The following is a 15,785-nucleotide window of genomic DNA, read 5'->3' as shown; positions in this document are numbered from 1 at the left end:
TTGCATAATGCAAAGTCAGAAATAAATAAATAAAAATGCTTAATTTGAATGCGTTACATTCACAAAACATGTTGCATGAAGTTAGGTAGCTGCAACGAAGGGACAAAACATACAAAAACAAGTAAAACATGGCACAGTCTAAACTATGCTGTATTTATTTACAAGTGCATCAGATTAGAAATCACAAACTGACCCAGAGAAAAAACATTTTGTCATAAAAAACCAGCTTTGCTGACATCATATGTTCAGAAACATAAAGCATTTCCCAAAAGTCACTTGCATCCTAGATGTACAGAGTTCAGGCTGGTTTAAATACATATTCTAACTGGATGTCAGTGTTGTCTCCTGACAGTTACCCAGCTATAAACAGAAGAAAATACTGTATGTTTGTGTTTTCACAAGTTACTTTCCATTTGGGGCTTTTTTGTGTTTCTTGTTTCTAGATTTCCACCGGTTATTTCTGAATTTCTTCTGGAAACCACCACCTTGGACCTACAACATGTACAAATGAAAAAAATTAATTTCTGGTAAGATGAAGAACTAAACCATATTTAGCACTTGGACAGTTTGTTTGTTAAAGTTCTTAAAGCATCTCTCTTGTGATTTTGTATCTGTCCTTTGGTTTTTACTTTCTCTGACGGACCTTGTGTTACACCTGGATCTATGAAAAGGTCCTTAATAATGAAGCTTGACTAACTGATACAAAATGTCAAGAGATACATTTACAAACCTTTTTGCGCTTCTGCACCACCTGTGTGTCGACTTCCATTTCCTCGTCTTCATCTGTTTGAAAGTCATGCTCCTCTTCTTCATTTTCTCCACCTGCTGTGCTTTCTACCTCTGGATTTTTTAAAGAGAACATGGAAGCTGTAGGAACACAAGAGCAAATTAAACTGATTGGCATTCACATTTTTGAGCTTAAGCACAACATAATACCAACTTCTACTGAAAATATATATTTAAACAAAATTTTGGTCCAGAAATTATTCTTGATCCATTTTCTCATTTTCTTCTGTTACCCAGGGGTTTGAACATTGCTTTAATCCGTTGCCCACTGAGCTGCATGAAAAGATGGACTTATTTTCCCACTATGCCCAGTAGGACGACATCAAGGGAAGTAAAAGAAATTTCCAAAATATATTATTTAAGAACTACAACAAAGAGTGCTGAAGTTTCAAAAATGGCACCCTGGAATTGCCAGGAGATTTAAATGAAACATTTCATGAACTTTACTAAAAGGAAACAAAATGAACTGCAACAGGCCAAGATCAAGAGCTCAAAAAAGAAAGGAATCCAGGAATGCCAATAATTTGTGCCACTACTTTTTTGATCAGTTATTTCTCAGCATTAGATTTTCCCATCAACAGATAAATATTCTTAAAGTGTTGATATTCAGGGAACAGTTATGCTGCTGCAACAAAAGACCATCTTGTGCCAATAAACGCAACTGCGACAGACAGCATGTACTGACATGGGTAGAGGTCGCTCATGCTGTCTTCTGAGTCGCTGTGTTCTCCCTCACTGGATGAAGGTTCCCACATGCTGTTAGGTCGTTTTTTTGAGGACTGACTCATTTCTTCTCCTGTGCTTTTGGGCTTCTTCTGTTTCAGTCTGGCTGGAACAAACTCAATTCCCTGCCGCGTACACTCCTCATCTGCAAGCACAAGAAAAACTCGTCATTTACTGTGCTATTGCTCAGCTTTTCATTCAAATATGAACTCATGTGCCAGTCTGTCCTGCTACATTTTTGTTTTTATAATTTGCTCACAAGTACTCTGTTTTTTAGGAGCTACAAGGAAGCAACACATACAAATATCCTAATAAGGGTTTGATTTTCAATCACACCAATGGGCTAAAATATATTTTTGAAAGAGCAGAGTAAGAATGATAGATTTCAGCAAAAACACATCCTCCTCAGCATCATCAGATAACTTAAACTTCCTTCCTGAATGATTCAAAATGTATCCTTCTGTCTTGCATGCAATGTTGTGCAGACACTCCTTAAACCACAAACTCATACAAAGCACCATGCATGTAAATAAGTGATACACTGACATTGAGAAAGGGCTTTTTTGAAACGTTTCCCACTGACGTGTCTTAGGACATGATCTGGCTGCCGGTTGAGATGTTTCAGGGTCAGTTTGCAGAAGAGCCGATTGCTAGAGAGCAGGACAGATCAGAAAATGTGATCCAAGTGCAGTTTATACCAAATAAGCACCGCGTAAATGCCACAAAATAGTAAAGCAACACAAACAAGAGGAAATCTTACGGTTGCTTCGTGCTTGATACAATGTGTGGCTCATACTGGCTGTAGTTGAACTCTGCTTCTGCATTCAGTTTCTTATATTTCTTTCCTTGGACAAAGGAGTGCAGCTCCGCCAGGCTGCAGGGCAACTCGTGTCCATTTAGGGTGCATTTGATCTGCAAACAAACGTTAACTAACATTAAAAATCGAGCAAACAGCTGCATTTGACTAAACAGGTAAGTTAGCATGCTGCGACATCACGTTGTACAAGTACACGTGTGTTTTAAGTGATATTTAGTGGATTTCTTGTGAACCTTTTTGCCATCTGTGAGCTGGAAAAAGGGGTGATTAGTTAGAAATGTTCTGATATCCGCAGGTAATTCATCCATCTCTGAAAAACACTGTCAAACAAATCCCAGCGTGTTGTGAGGAAGCCACCTCCCAAACAGGAAGCTAACGACACGTGGTTTGATGTTAGTCTGTGTTTCTCCGTGTCAGCGCCCTCTACTGACCTAAGTCAGAAAGGACAATCTTGTACTCCGTTTATTTAATTTAGGAGAACATATTTAAATAAATATGCCATTAGATTTTTATTACAGTTTTTAAAAACGTCGATATGTCTTTGTTTCTAAATATTTAATTGTCATAATGTCGGCATTATTAATTTATGTGGCCAGTACTGCTCTAGTTATTGCTTTAGCTGGTTTGAAGTGTTATACTGGTTAACCAATGAGATGACAGAGGTCCATTAATGGCAATGTTATTTTATAATTATTTCCATGCTCAGATATTTTGAATATTGTAGAACAAATTAATTTTATTTATTTATTTTTGTTTTTACTTAGAACGAATTATTCCACTTATCAGTTTGCATCGTAACCTTAACATAATTCAAAATTGTGAAATAACTACATTTTATTTTACTGTTTGATTGTATCGTATTTTTATGAATTATTTGTGCACTTTATTAATCTAATTATAATATAACTTCTAATAATTTAACAAATTTGAGTAATTATCGATACACTACCTGTATTTATATCTATAACATATATAATAAATAATTAATTACCAAATTATTTATAACATGTTTGCAAGTTTAAAACTTGACAGTAAGAGGCTTTAGGCAGAACTTCAGGTCAGCTGACCTGACAGCTCAGCTTCAGAGAGAAGTAGAAGTAAGAGTGTTCACTTCGTACGTCTTTTGCGAAACTATGAACGGTATTGTAAAAAAAGAAAGAAATCACTTCCATAAATGTAAATGAATTCAAGTAATTTTTGAGTAATTGTGAGTTTTCTATATCTATTTTTGGGAAACGATCAAGTATATGTTTGATTAACTCTTGAGTAGAAAATTCCTGCGGAGTGAGTCCTCTTGTTTCGCTCTGAAATGCTGCCCATTATTTTCCCACAATTCATTGGGTCGGTACACAAATATTAGACGGCTGGTTGGTCCGATATACGGGGCTTGTTTTTACTTTTTTCTTGTAAAACACTGATATAATCCGTAAACAACCTTAGAGTATACATCAATAATCGAAGTCCTTGTTAATTCAGATAAATTTAACCCAATCAACTCCGAATAACAGTGTCTTCACTGATGACAGTTCCTGCTAGCTGAAGGTTAGCAGCAATAGTTTTGCTTTAAAGCTAATAAGGGAAGGATTTTAAAAACATGTCTGGACCAAATGGAGACCCAAACATCTCTAGTGAAGATGGCATAATCAACGACGACGACGAATATGGCGATGAAGGTAACACTCGCTGATTAATACATAATTCAGCGGACAACGATCCTCAATTTAATGTTTAACACATTACTTGTCTCTTACTTTGTGCTACTTTCTGCTTTAAAACATTTCGAAAATAATGTAAAAACTGGAACTTTATAAGAGGTTACAAAACGTCCTCAAGGTGGACCTCTAATGGACCAGTGTTCAAGCTATTTGAAAATTGTCCTGAATATGCCACACTCACACAGTGAAGCTTCATTTATGTGCTACTTTGTGTTTCGTCTTTCACACACTACCATAAAATGGACTAAAGTCGTGGTTCCATCATAAAGTTTAAGTAAATAGTCTTCGTTCTATGCTGTTTATCTACAGAATACGCCGCTATCAACAACATGCTAGATCAAATCAACTCCTATCTTGATGACCTAGAGGAGCGCAATGACGCGCTTAATGGAAAACTGCACGAACTGCTGGAGTCAAATCGGCAAGCCCGTCTGGATTTCAGGGCGCAGCTAACTGGCTCTCCAACCCAAGAAGAGCATCACGCCGTGGAGCAGGAATCTTCTTTACCAAGCGAGCAAGACCAACACGAAGAAAATCAATGACGAGATCAAATAAATGTGAAGACAAGGACAGAGATGATCAAAGGTGAATTAAGAGTTGCTATGAATTCTGGTTTCCCCTGACAAACTTGGAAAATACAATCAAATTTGTTGCTGCTCTAAAAAGATGCATCTACTCGGAATACCTTGGTAGCAAACCAAGATTCGTCCAGATATCAGCTCAAGTTAGATCCTGTTGAATATTAACCATGCTTCAGGCTTATGTGTGTGTGCGTATATATATATATATGGAAATAATTGCGTGAAATTGTCTATTTTGTTCCAAGATTTAGTGTAAATATTTAATTTCTCTTCAGCACCATCAATCTACTGTCCCTTAACTCATTTCATATGTGTAAGTTTAAAGAATTAAAATGACAACACATTGTGGGAATTGTCAGACATTTTAATATAAATTAAGATTACTCTGAAACAGAAAACAAACATCCAAAAATACAATAAACTTCCAGCAGTTAAAAAAACATCCCCTGGTTGTTTATCTCAATTTGTCAGTAGCTGAATAAAAATACCATAGGAAACGTACAGCTTTATTCAAAACTACCATCTATACATTTCTCTCTCTCTCCCCTGAACTATTTAGGTTTGACGTGTTAAGAGTAAAGTTCAGCGCACATCTTTATTCCTTCAGAAATAAAGAAAAACCCAAAATGTGACAATCATCAGACTCATCGCCATGACTACAAAAGCTGCTACACATGTCAGTTTTTTGTGTGTGTGGTTTTAGATATCCTAAACTAGTATGGAAGATGAAATGTTTCCAGAACAGAAAACCAGTTAAAAAGGGAAGTGACATATCCTCCATTTCAACATTTGCAGCTACACACTTGTGCACCCTACAGTATGTAACTAGTACTTCAAAAATGTTGACAGTTTGCAGCAACTTCTTGTTACACAAACATTTCATGAAGAAAAAAAAAATTCAAATGCATTTCTATGAAAGGAAAATGGAACGAGGGGAAAACTTTAATCAACTACTGCAAACTATATTGTGCTGTAGATGCTCATAGTTGCCTTCAATAATCAATGGGAACTTCATAAGGAGTAAATGTGACACCAACTGGGACTCTGAATGAAATCTGTCTCTGGGGCCAGGGTAGTTAAAATGTGGATTATTAACATCAGCATGAAATGTCATGATCTAAATTCAGATTCAGACTGGTATGAAGCCTTTGACTGATCTTGTGAAGCTGTTGCTGGTCTTTTTTTCTTTTTCTTTTTTTTATTTTTTACTGCGTTAAAGTAGCCCTGGTTTGGTCAAAGTTTTTCAGGTGTCCACAAAAACACAACTATTTCAAAAAAGCTACAGATATGGCCTACTTTTGCTCCCCAAAACGTTAGCAGAAGGGAAAATGAATGTGCTGAATCTTAACTATGGAGCTGATCCAACAGTCTCAATCCAAAGTGCAACTTTAACACTTTTAAAAACAACCTCAACTTGTTGAACTGTTCATGCAAGACCACATTCCAGCTTACTAAAAGCTATTTTGAGGTGAAAAATGTTTTCACTTCAACCATCGGCATGGACTCTGACAATCATGTGACAATCAGGGTGAAGGTATGCACTCCCTGGTCCCCTGGCCTGAGGACAGCAGGGAGGACCAGTGTACATCTTCTGTTGCAGTTGACATCATATTGTTTTTATGGCCTGAGAAAATTGTTACACTTCACCTGAAATCTAAGTGAAATTTTACCTCTGGAATTTGAAGTCAAAACTACAAGCCCTACTTCTGCACAACCTGTACCTACTTTAACTTGCAATGTGTAGTTAATACAGCGAGTAGCAATGCTTTTTTTTTTTTTTAAATTTGACTTCAGAATAATACAATCCAGTTTCAAACTGCAAAACAATGTTGTTCTCCCTACCGTTTCAGTCTGCATAAAACCCTTGGCGCAATGTGTCCAAAAATGCCTGTTACAATGTATTATAGCGCCATCTACTGGCTAACTACCAAGAGGATCTTCTCTGTAGCTCATTTTAGATTGTAGTGACATTAGGGTATGGCTTACAAATAAAATTCAAATTATTATTTTATAGCCAAAAGAGCCTAATTCACAACTGATGGCAAAAGCCTCCATTTAGGAACTGTTACTTCCCCACTCTGAGGAGGGGTCTTCTACCGTTTCCACTAGCCAGCCTTCCTGGTTTTTGGTGTGATTCCCTTACACTTCCCAGTAAGGAGAGCTGAGACTACAGTCCCATAGTTGCAAAACATTACATGGTTTCATTCCTACATGGTGTTTCGGACTCAGCGTCTGTTTGCGGCTCTCCCCGACCGTCGTTTGCCTACGCTTCTTCCCTTTCCTCCGCAGTTCTTTTTCCCAGGGCCAGCAGGAGCTTCCTCCTCCTCTTCCTCCTCTCCGTTTGAATCCCCAGCAGCAGCAGCTGCAGGCGCTGAGTCTGCCTCCTTTCTACTGACAGCAGCTGGAGGAACTGGACTCTCCTCGTGGTCAGGACTGGGCTGCTGGCTGAAGTCCAGCGAGATCGAGGCGGCCTCTGATTCCTTCTCTTTCAGCTGATCTTCCTGCGTTTTCAGTTTGGTCAGTGAAATCGATTTTGTAGAGTTTAGGCCGTCGGCTTCACTCGTGTCAGTAGTGAGCAAATTTTCTTGTGAACAGTCTGACGCTTCTGTGACGGGTCTGAGGCCGTCTGCCGCTGTGATGGATTTTGTTGAGGCCGGAGTGTCTTCACCTTTTTCTCCAACCATCGCTTTGTAGCTCTGTGAAGCAGAAGAGAGAAGAACATTCACCCCAATAATCCGAAAATCAAAGAATTTGGGTCACATCTGGTGCTAAATAGCCACAGCTTGTTGTTCATTTCTTAAATAAGGTAATGGGAGCACCTTAAGGTTCTCAAAGTGCTGCAGTGACTTGCAGTGGCTGTGCAGAGCAGAAGATTCGAAGAGGTAAAACTTGTTGCAAAGCCTGCAGAGGAAGCCTGCCACTGGATCCAAGAAACTGGATCCATAGATGGTGTCGGGGTCATACTGCTCATCGCTGGTCATGTCGTTTAGGGCCACCTCTTTGGCGGAGGGCCAGCCATCCTGTCAAAGCGAAAGGTTCATCTTACTAAATTAAGACTGAGCTAAAATCTCTGCTGATTTTGAAATTATTGTGAATTTCACCTCGCTGCTCCCTTGGTCTCCTTCATTCTTCTCCAACTCCTGGGCTTCCAGCTCACACGAAAAACCATCTGTGCCCATGTTGGTGAGCTTAGTCAAAGTCTCACAGCCTTTTTCCTTGATCTGGTAAGCATCAACAAGAACACAAGTGTTTGCAACAATGTAAGTAACAGCTTACATTTTACTCCTATAAAACGACTCAAGGTGGGTTTGATCTTACCTTCTGTTTGTGCTCCTGAGAGTGCAGGTGCTCTATAAAGTTCTGTGAGGTTTTGAAGCGCTTCTGACAGACGGCGCAGAAGGACAGGTCGGTTTTACTAGCAAGCTGCGGATATAAAAAAAAAAAAAAAAAAAGGAGCAGATTCTTGTTAGACCAACAGTTTTCTAACATCCACGGTGTAAATTTACTTGCCTGAGATTTACCTTGTGTTCCTCTGAGCGATGGTGGTCCGAGATGCTACTGGTGAAGTGGGTGTGGCAAGTACCACACCACTGCTTCAGATCTGCTTTTTTCTCTCTGCCATGAACAAAAAAAAAAAAACATCACACGAAGACAATAGGTAACAATGACATGAAGGAAAAATAAAAGGCTATAAGGTTTCTCTGCATTTAAAACTGACCCATCTTTGCTGGCGCCCTGTAGAGACTCCTGCACTCGGGGGAGCAGAGTGACCAGGCAGGCGTTGCTCATGTGTTGGATTTCCATCATCCTCTGCTGGTGGGAAATGCTGTTCATGTGACTCCTGAAGTTCTACAGGCAGAACAGATCGGACTTAAAAGACAGCTCCACAGAGTGTTTCTTCCTTGGCAAAAATCTCAATCTAGTGTTGTGTGTGTGTCTGCGTGTGTGTGTGTGAATTCCACCTACTTGCTGGTTGAAGCAGGTAATGCTGCAGAGGTAGCAGTAGAACTTGTTTGAACCCTCGGATGCTTCTTCTTCATCCTGGCTATCTGGGAAACCCAGTGAGGCGTCTTTGTCCTGCGCGGCCTCCTCTGTTGGTTCACTCACCTGCTCGGTATCTTCAGCCGGCCCGGCAGACGGTGACGGGGCTGACAAACCCCCGCAGGCCTTTGGAAATACAGAGAAAATTATACTAGCTGATAACAATTAGCTTGTTTCAAAAGAAAGACCTGTATTTTTCCACACTGAAATTCTATTGTTTTCCAGACTACATAGCAACTCGGTTCTCCCTGTGTGGCATCAGCCGCTATTTCAACACGCTGCCATAAATTCATGTCATTATATTGTCTTCATCTTGTGTTGAGCTTTTCTTACATTATCAGCTTTGTTCTCCTCTATTGCCACGTCGTCCGGCCCCCTGCTGAAGCATTCATCCTCCTGAATGACGCAGTCTAGGAAAAGGCCAGAAGACAGAAATATATAAATACTGAGCTGATAACATTATATCAAGATTTGCATTAAGAAACTATGTTTTATTTGGTGTTACCTTCTGACTGGGTGTCCACTGTGTTGCTGTTGCTCTCTGATTGAGCCGTTGTGACCGACTCGGTCACATGTTGCTCTTTAGGTTCTTCTGACCTGAGAAAAAAAACCCAAACAAACAAACAAAAAAGAAAACACATGAAACTTTAAATGTTGAGATCTTATGATGAGTCAGAAAGCCCCTTATATTTTACACTGCAGTGAAACAGCAGTGTCCAATTCATTTTTCATCAATGCAGAAGAAAAATAGCTGCTCGCAGTACTGCAATCCCTTTGTCATACCTACAGTTTACATCTTCTCAGCATAAAAATGGAAACCGTTTCCCTACAGAAGGATGTTAGAGTTTCCAACTGAGTAACAAATAGTCATGTTTCCTTGGGGATATGGAAATACATCACACTTGCTCTGCCCAATATGGAGAGAGCCACTGCTATGTTTGAAATGTAATCATACAACCTTTAGAAGGATGACATAATCATAAGCAAAAACATGTAGCAGAATGGGAGGTATGTGCACAGCACCACTGGAGAAAAACTATGGAGATGTTTACATTTCACACGAGGGAAAACCTACTAGAAAAGTCTTTCTTTGGTTGTAAATGACACTAAATCTCAAGGAACATTTTGTTATTATTTTAAAGATATCATGACGGATGCATAAAGAGCACCTAAGGGTGGTGCTTTGTTACTTCATCACTTTCAAACTCTTTTAGTGTCTCGGGATGCAGGGTGAATGAAACCACAATAGTTCACCAAATATTGTATCGTTATGATTGCGGTATTAAACACGTGGATGTCAAGATGATGGTTGTGACTTGGTTCAATGCTAGGCTCATTTAACTGATAGAAATGCTTCTTTTTTTGTTACTGTAATTTGTGTAGATACTTGATTTAGGACTATAATACACAAACTTCTGTCTAATCCAAAATAGCCATGAAATTGACTGTGAGAAACAAAATCCACAGCGATATTATTCAGTTTTAGGGTATTCATAAACCTTTTAGCTTGCAGTAACAACTTCACCTGCCTGCTGTATTCAGTATTTGCAGAGGTAATACATTTATTTACATACAGTGTAATGAATAAGTAACATTTCTAGGAGGGAGATAAAAAATGTTTGCATACCCTTCTGTCTTCTGCCGCTTTGACACTGGTTCTTCAAGCTGCTCCTCAGAGGTCTGGCTATTTTCTCCGCCCACAGCACCATCTGTCAGGGAGAAATTTATAGAGAAATACATCCTTACCACCTAAGCATGGGCTTTGTGCCATTTCACTGTACACACCATATTAAGCCGTCACCATGGCAGCATGAATGTACCTGTTGCAGCCTCGTCAGTAGCTTCATCTACTGCTGCTGCTGCTGCTGCTGCTGCTGCTGGTGGGTTGTCGGTGCTTCCTGCAGACATTTGCTCACTGTCTCTCTTCCTGTCCGCCTGGCGAGCTGCAGCGTCCTGCACATAGACACAGGACAACAGCTGGCTATTAAAGCTTTCTTCAACAAATGAAGATATTCTAAAGAGAAATACACACAAATGAAATGTCAAGGTAAGGCACGTGTAGATTTAAATTCTCAATTTATGAACAATATTAGTTTACCAACTCAAAAAAGGAGCGACAAATCTGCTCAACATAATTTAAGTTTGGATTCACTTTGCAATTGAAAACAAAACATTAATAGTAATTCTGGGTGAAAAATTGTTTAATAAATAAAGCGCCTATTTTGTAAAATATTAAAGCATCTTTAAAATAATAGACAATAATCAGAGCCTTCCCATTCATCTCAAATGTACTTAAATATTTTTTTCTATAGATTGCCAATTTCACAAAAACTACACATATTTATGTTTCTTAAATAGAAACAAAACTATTAAGTTCTGAAATTCTGGAAATTGTTTTTATATGTGCACTTGCAGCAAGGCTACTTTAAATTATTGAACCGCCATTACATTATGAGGCACTATACTTATTTTGCCTGAACTTTGTCACAATAAGCTTAGCATTTTCTTTATTGTGGAAGACATTAAAATGCCAACCCTGCTGCTCTCTACATTCATAGATAAAGAGTTTCACCAACACAGAAACATTCATAAATGATTCTTTTGTTATTACTGTAGCAGAGGTGGAGGAAGAGGAGGAAGCGGTGGCGTTGAAGAAGCGAGTGTGTGGGTGGAAGGCCCGTGCAGCCGGGAAACCCATGATGGGGGATTTGATGGCCATTCCCATGGGGACTGGGCCAAGAAGCGATGACCTGGCCCCCGCGGTAAAGAACTGCCGGAACTGCTGCCCACCCATCCCAAAGCCCCGCATGTTGCCTGGATGAAAGCACAGCATGAGGGCAGACAAATGGATGCACACTGTTAGTTATGTATAGCTTTAGACTACGACAGAAAAGGCAACCCGTAAATTGTTGCACTTTAAATAGCCGACACTTTCTTTATTTCAAGACACCAAATTATGAAGATTAATCTAAGCTGCACCTTGCATCTGCTGCATCAAGATAGCACTCTGCAGCATTGGATTGGGGGCAATGAGGGTCGTTTGGGTAGTCTGGCACAAGTTGACCATTCTGGGCGGAGGAGCCGTCTGAGTAGGAACAGGAATGGTGCTTCAAAAAAAAAAAGAAGAAAAAAAGTAGTAAATATTCAACAATATGCATTTCCTTTTTCTGCCAGCTTTCTCAAAATTTTCATTTTACAAGAAATATCTTGGTTGGAATCAGCTAAAAGCAACAACAACAAAAAATTGAGTGGAAGAAAATAGTTACAACACATGGAGACAAAAGTTCTGTTCAAATACAAAATAAAGATCCTCCACAACTCATTTCACATCAGAGTGTTTTTGGGCAAAAAATAGTTAGGTTTTCTGATTTGAAGCAAGATAATTTGCAACAATTTTGACAAACATGAAAAAATAAATAAATCAAAGTAACTCATGTTCAAAAAACAAGATGTGGCTAGGCTTCACAATAATAACAATTTAAAACTAAATTGCAAGTTAAACAATATGTAAAATAAAAGAACATCCAACTGTGAAGTGGAAGGTAAGTGATAGAGGACTTAAATGTTTTATAATAGTAAACAATCTTTAAAGTGTCCTGTGCAATTACACTGAGCCAAATACTTTGTAGATCCACCTTCCTCTTATCCAGTGTACTTTCCAAATAGTTCAAATTTAGTTAAATTGGATGAAAAGTTTATTTAAATTGCCATTTTCATGACTTGCAACAGCTTCTCAATTGAATGTGGGTTTAAATTTTAACTATGCCATTCTTGAACTTAAATATCTTCATCTAAAACATTCCATTGCATCTCTGACAATAGGTTTATTAAAAATGCATTAAAAATTTGTGGTTTAATGGGATATAATATGAAAAGCCTGAAAAGATTGGGTCACTACTGCAATCAAAGGATTTTAATCGCTACGGATGAGATTACAAAACAATGTAAATTGAGGTTTCGGAGGTACTATTGTGGCTATTGTTTGGTAGTTATGGCTAAACCGCCAGCGGTTAGCACATTTCTCACACCGAAGGCCCCGCATAATCCCCGGGGTCGAGTTAAAGGTCTTACCGCGGAGTCTGGTGGTGATGACCGACATGGTGAGCGGGAGGCGGCTGCGCTGGGGGAGGAGGCGGAGGCTGCTGCTGGAAAAGTTGCTGCAGCTGTCGCAGGTGTTGGTGAAGCTGCTGCTGTTGTTGCTGCTGCTGCTGATGGATGTGTGGGTTGAACATCACTGCAGAAATAACAATATCCTCCGCCGGCTCACAGTGAAATGTCAGACACAGGAAGAGTAATGGAAACGTCCCTACCGCATGGGAACCCTGATGCAGAGGAAGAAAGACTAGTTTTTATGTGTCCTTGAGTCCGCTGCGTATTGTCAAACACACTTTTTAACCCTGCGCACAGACTCAGATTTCACGCTGCTCTCATATTTCAGGGCTACGTGCTAACGTTAGCGTAGATAATTTACGTTAACTTTATACTAATTTACCACCTTAAAACATCTCAGAAAGAAAATATGTTGTAAACTAACATATTTTTCAACAAACTACAGCGTCGTCATATAGAAGCAATGTATTAATAGTTAGTTAATAATAATTGCACCTGTTTTAATTTGAGCGAAGCTAATGTTACGTTAGCCGTCACCCACACTGAAAACAACAGGTTAGCTTAGCATAGCTTTCACCTAGCCAGTTATTACAATGATATGGCCGTCTAAAATAACTTTTGCATTTTACCTCAGGCCTCCTTAAATTCTGACTCAAGGAACAAAATGGGAACGCTGGTTTAATATCCAGCAAAAGTCATAATGCAGAGTTAACTACTCGCTGCAAACCTGCTCTCCTGAAATCCAAACCAGACTCAAAAAATAAAAGAAAGTGGAGGATCATATCGCCCCTTAGCGGTTGACCCAGAAATCAAAACAGAATGGCAAAATTATTATTTGTATTGTTTTATTTAAAAACAACAACAACAACGAATTAGGGGTTTTTCTCTGAATTTGAAGTTTTTTTATTTACATAATTTTAAACTTAATAATTTGTCCTTTGTCATTAATAAAGAACATTGATTCTGATTGTTATTTTGAAACCAAATTCTGACTTCAAGTGTTTTTCTTTTGATACAAATGAACATCAATGTATGCGCGTATAACAATTAAGCACGATTTAATGATGCAAGAATGACACCATGAAATGGTATTTATGAAACTCAGCAAAAATGTTTTGATAAAACACGCCACCAGGTGGTTCATTTTATGTACTGCAGGAATCCACCGATGGAAGAGATCATCCCCCTCCCTCTCCTCCTCCCCGCGGTGCTTGTTAGAGGAGTATCGTGGAAAGAGTCCTATCTCTCTGAGGTGATCTGACACACCAAGGAAGACCCACAAATGAGGGAGCAAAGCGAGAAGTAAAATAAAAACAAAAGCATAAAGCTCTCTCTGAAAGACAGGGTGGCCTGCGGGGACGAAGAGAATAGATAAATAAACCCGCTCCGACGCTGACAAGGAGGATAGACTATCCTCTAGCACCGCAAAGATGGGGAACCGGGGAATGGAGGATCTGATTCCTCTGGTGAACCGCATGCAAGATGCCTTCTCGGCCATCGGGCAGAACGCGAACCTGGACCTGCCGCAGATCGCCGTGGTGGGCGGCCAGAGCGCGGGGAAGAGCTCGGTTCTGGAGAACTTCGTCGGGAAGTAAGTAGCTTTATCCAAGGCAGCGAGGGATGTGCGCTCCCGCAGGCGGCCCAGTTTACATCTCCATTACGGGACAGGTTGTCAGAGGACACATTGACCAAAGAGTTAGATTGACCAAACTGGCGCATCTGAGTTACTCGGGTTTTATGCGCACTTTCTGTCACTGGCAGCGCGCTGGCAAGCAGATTATTTTGTGAGGCCTACATAAATCCCCGGTGAAGTTTATCTGTTTACTCCCGCATGGTGCATTCACGGACCAGAATTCCCTTTTAGGCAACATAGTATAAAAAATAAGTACGTTTTGTATAAAACATGTTTTATTGTCTCGATAAAGAGCACAAATCCCCCTGGGATCCCGAGAGAGTCAAATAAGTGCGGGTGTTGACTTTCTGGCAACGGGAGACAGTTTCTGTTTGCTTGTGTTGCTTTTAGAGTGATTCCCTCTCCAGGCTGTTTTAATTCTGCGCAGAACAGTGTGCAGAACTGATGCTTCGAGGCTTTCAGACCGTGTCCAGTTTGTTTTTCTGTCTGTCAGAGCTGCAGTTTCTGCTGAAAGAGACGAAACGAAGCAAAGCGGAGCAAATCTGATCTGTTGTGCGGCAGTCGCTGCACGGTGACCTTGCAGTGAGGGGAAAATGAGTCCACCTGAGCTTTGAGCCCTTTCAGCTCAGCTCAAACCATCTGTCTAGCAGTGTTTATAATGCTGGAAGTAAAGCTTACTGCACACAGAGTAGCATTGGTGAAACCAGCTTGCTTGGAGAGAAAAAAAAAGAATCTGCTTGCTTGTTTTTTGATGTTTAATGGAGGATTCAGTCGATGTGATTCAGCATTATATCTTAAAGTGAACAAGATAAAGTCACATTTGGGGGGGGGAAAAAAGCAACATCATAGTAATTATTGACCTCTCTGGAACAACACATATGTCCAAACCCGGCTTGTGAGTTAATTCAAAGATTTGTAACTGATCTGTTATTCTCTGATTTAGGTGCACTCATAGTTCACCTGGTGGCAGCTTACCCCCATCCTAACTGAGAGCAGGCGAGCCACGTTTCCTGTTTGCATGTCTGTACAATCTACAAATGATGCTCTCGTGTGCCTCAAAGGGGAATTATAATAAACACTTATATTCCAACGAACAAATTTACTATACAAGTGCAAAACACAGCAGTGAACAAAACTCAAGGAAGAAGCCAAACAACACTAAAAAGTAAATTCAAATAAAATAGGAAAACATGTCACAAGATGAATGTAAGTATGCAGTCATTTTACTAACCACAAGCAAAATGCAGAAAATCACAAAGTATTTTGTGTAATGGAAGACAATTACAGTCACCAAAAAGTAAAAAATAAAAATAAAAGATAAAATATAAAATAAAAAAGGAACAAGACAGGGAATATTAGAGCTACACAGCATATGGGAT

The 15,785-nt window shown here is 39.6% G+C and overlaps 4 protein-coding genes across 4 annotated transcripts in view; 2 read left to right on the top strand and 2 right to left on the bottom strand.

Annotated features, from left to right (window-relative positions):
* Nucleotides 1–122: 122 nt before the first annotated feature.
* Nucleotides 123–2,734, bottom strand: surf2 (surfeit 2). The gene is made up of 6 exons (XM_014986409.2): nucleotides 2,560–2,734; nucleotides 2,270–2,421; nucleotides 2,056–2,159; nucleotides 1,472–1,654; nucleotides 731–867; nucleotides 123–492 (listed from the first exon to the last, which is right to left on the bottom strand). Exons 1-6 carry the CDS (start codon nucleotides 2,632–2,634, stop codon nucleotides 403–405), a joined length of 741 nt encoding a protein of 246 aa, XP_014841895.1. The 5' UTR covers nucleotides 2,635–2,734; the 3' UTR covers nucleotides 123–402.
* Nucleotides 2,735–3,646: 912 nt separating this feature from the next.
* On the top strand, nucleotides 3,647–5,062 carry bbln (bublin coiled coil protein). Its single transcript, XM_014986410.2, has 2 exons — nucleotides 3,647–3,999; nucleotides 4,351–5,062. The coding sequence occupies exons 1-2, from the start codon at nucleotides 3,921–3,923 to the stop codon at nucleotides 4,581–4,583; spliced, it is 312 nt and encodes a 103-aa protein (XP_014841896.1). The 5' UTR covers nucleotides 3,647–3,920; the 3' UTR covers nucleotides 4,584–5,062.
* On the bottom strand, nucleotides 4,966–13,562 carry ciz1a (cdkn1a interacting zinc finger protein 1a). The gene is made up of 15 exons (XM_014986406.2): nucleotides 13,403–13,562; nucleotides 12,735–12,985; nucleotides 11,643–11,770; nucleotides 11,275–11,477; nucleotides 10,484–10,616; nucleotides 10,291–10,372; nucleotides 9,169–9,260; nucleotides 8,997–9,073; nucleotides 8,589–8,789; nucleotides 8,341–8,471; nucleotides 8,144–8,237; nucleotides 7,941–8,045; nucleotides 7,724–7,843; nucleotides 7,442–7,642; nucleotides 4,966–7,318 (listed from the first exon to the last, which is right to left on the bottom strand). Exons 2-15 carry the CDS (start codon nucleotides 12,893–12,895, stop codon nucleotides 6,848–6,850), a joined length of 2,199 nt encoding a protein of 732 aa, XP_014841892.2. The 5' UTR covers nucleotides 12,896–12,985; nucleotides 13,403–13,562; the 3' UTR covers nucleotides 4,966–6,847.
* A 466-nt stretch (nucleotides 13,563–14,028) lies between these two features.
* The window catches only part of dnm1a (dynamin 1a), a 51,177-nt gene continuing 49,420 nt past the window's right edge, over nucleotides 14,029–15,785 (top strand). The window contains exon 1 of the mRNA XM_015000932.2: nucleotides 14,029–14,364. Coding sequence (XP_014856418.1) covers nucleotides 14,204–14,364 — 161 coding nt within the window. The 5' untranslated portion in view covers nucleotides 14,029–14,203. The remainder of the gene's footprint in view (nucleotides 14,365–15,785) is intronic.

The sequence above is a fragment of the Poecilia mexicana genome, unplaced genomic scaffold (assembly GCF_051168715.1).
Source record: "Poecilia mexicana isolate PSO_F unplaced genomic scaffold, ASM5116871v1 scaffold_12, whole genome shotgun sequence".
In the NCBI taxonomy this organism is placed as follows: Eukaryota; Metazoa; Chordata; class Actinopteri; order Cyprinodontiformes; family Poeciliidae; genus Poecilia; species Poecilia mexicana.
This window is presented reverse-complemented; position numbering and strand designations above follow the sequence as displayed.

What these genes read in the sequence shown, in the direction of transcription:
- ciz1a (XM_014986406.2), bottom strand. Translation starts at nt 12,895, where the DNA reads ATGTTCAACCCACACATCCATCAGCAGCAGCAGCAACAACAGCAGCAG. An exon ending in AGTGGACACCCAGTCAGAAG is followed by an intron (nt 9,074 to 9,168) that starts GTAACACCAAAT and finishes GCCTTTTCCTAG; the next exon opens with ACTGCGTCATTCAGGAGGAT. An exon ending in GAGACCAAGGGAGCAGCGAG is followed by an intron (nt 7,643 to 7,723) that starts GTGAAATTCACA and finishes TCGCTTTGACAG; the next exon opens with GATGGCTGGCCCTCCGCCAA.
- bbln (XM_014986410.2), top strand. Translation starts at nt 3,921, where the DNA reads ATGTCTGGACCAAATGGAGACCCAAACATCTCTAGTGAAGATGGCATA. An exon ending in CGACGAATATGGCGATGAAG is followed by an intron (nt 4,000 to 4,350) that starts GTAACACTCGCT and finishes GTTTATCTACAG; the next exon opens with AATACGCCGCTATCAACAAC.
- surf2 (XM_014986409.2), bottom strand. Translation starts at nt 2,634, where the DNA reads ATGGATGAATTACCTGCGGATATCAGAACATTTCTAACTAATCACCCC. An exon ending in GTATCAAGCACGAAGCAACC is followed by an intron (nt 2,160 to 2,269) that starts GTAAGATTTCCT and finishes CCTGCTCTCTAG; the next exon opens with CAATCGGCTCTTCTGCAAAC. An exon ending in TGGTGCAGAAGCGCAAAAAG is followed by an intron (nt 493 to 730) that starts GTTTGTAAATGT and finishes TACATGTTGTAG; the next exon opens with GTCCAAGGTGGTGGTTTCCA.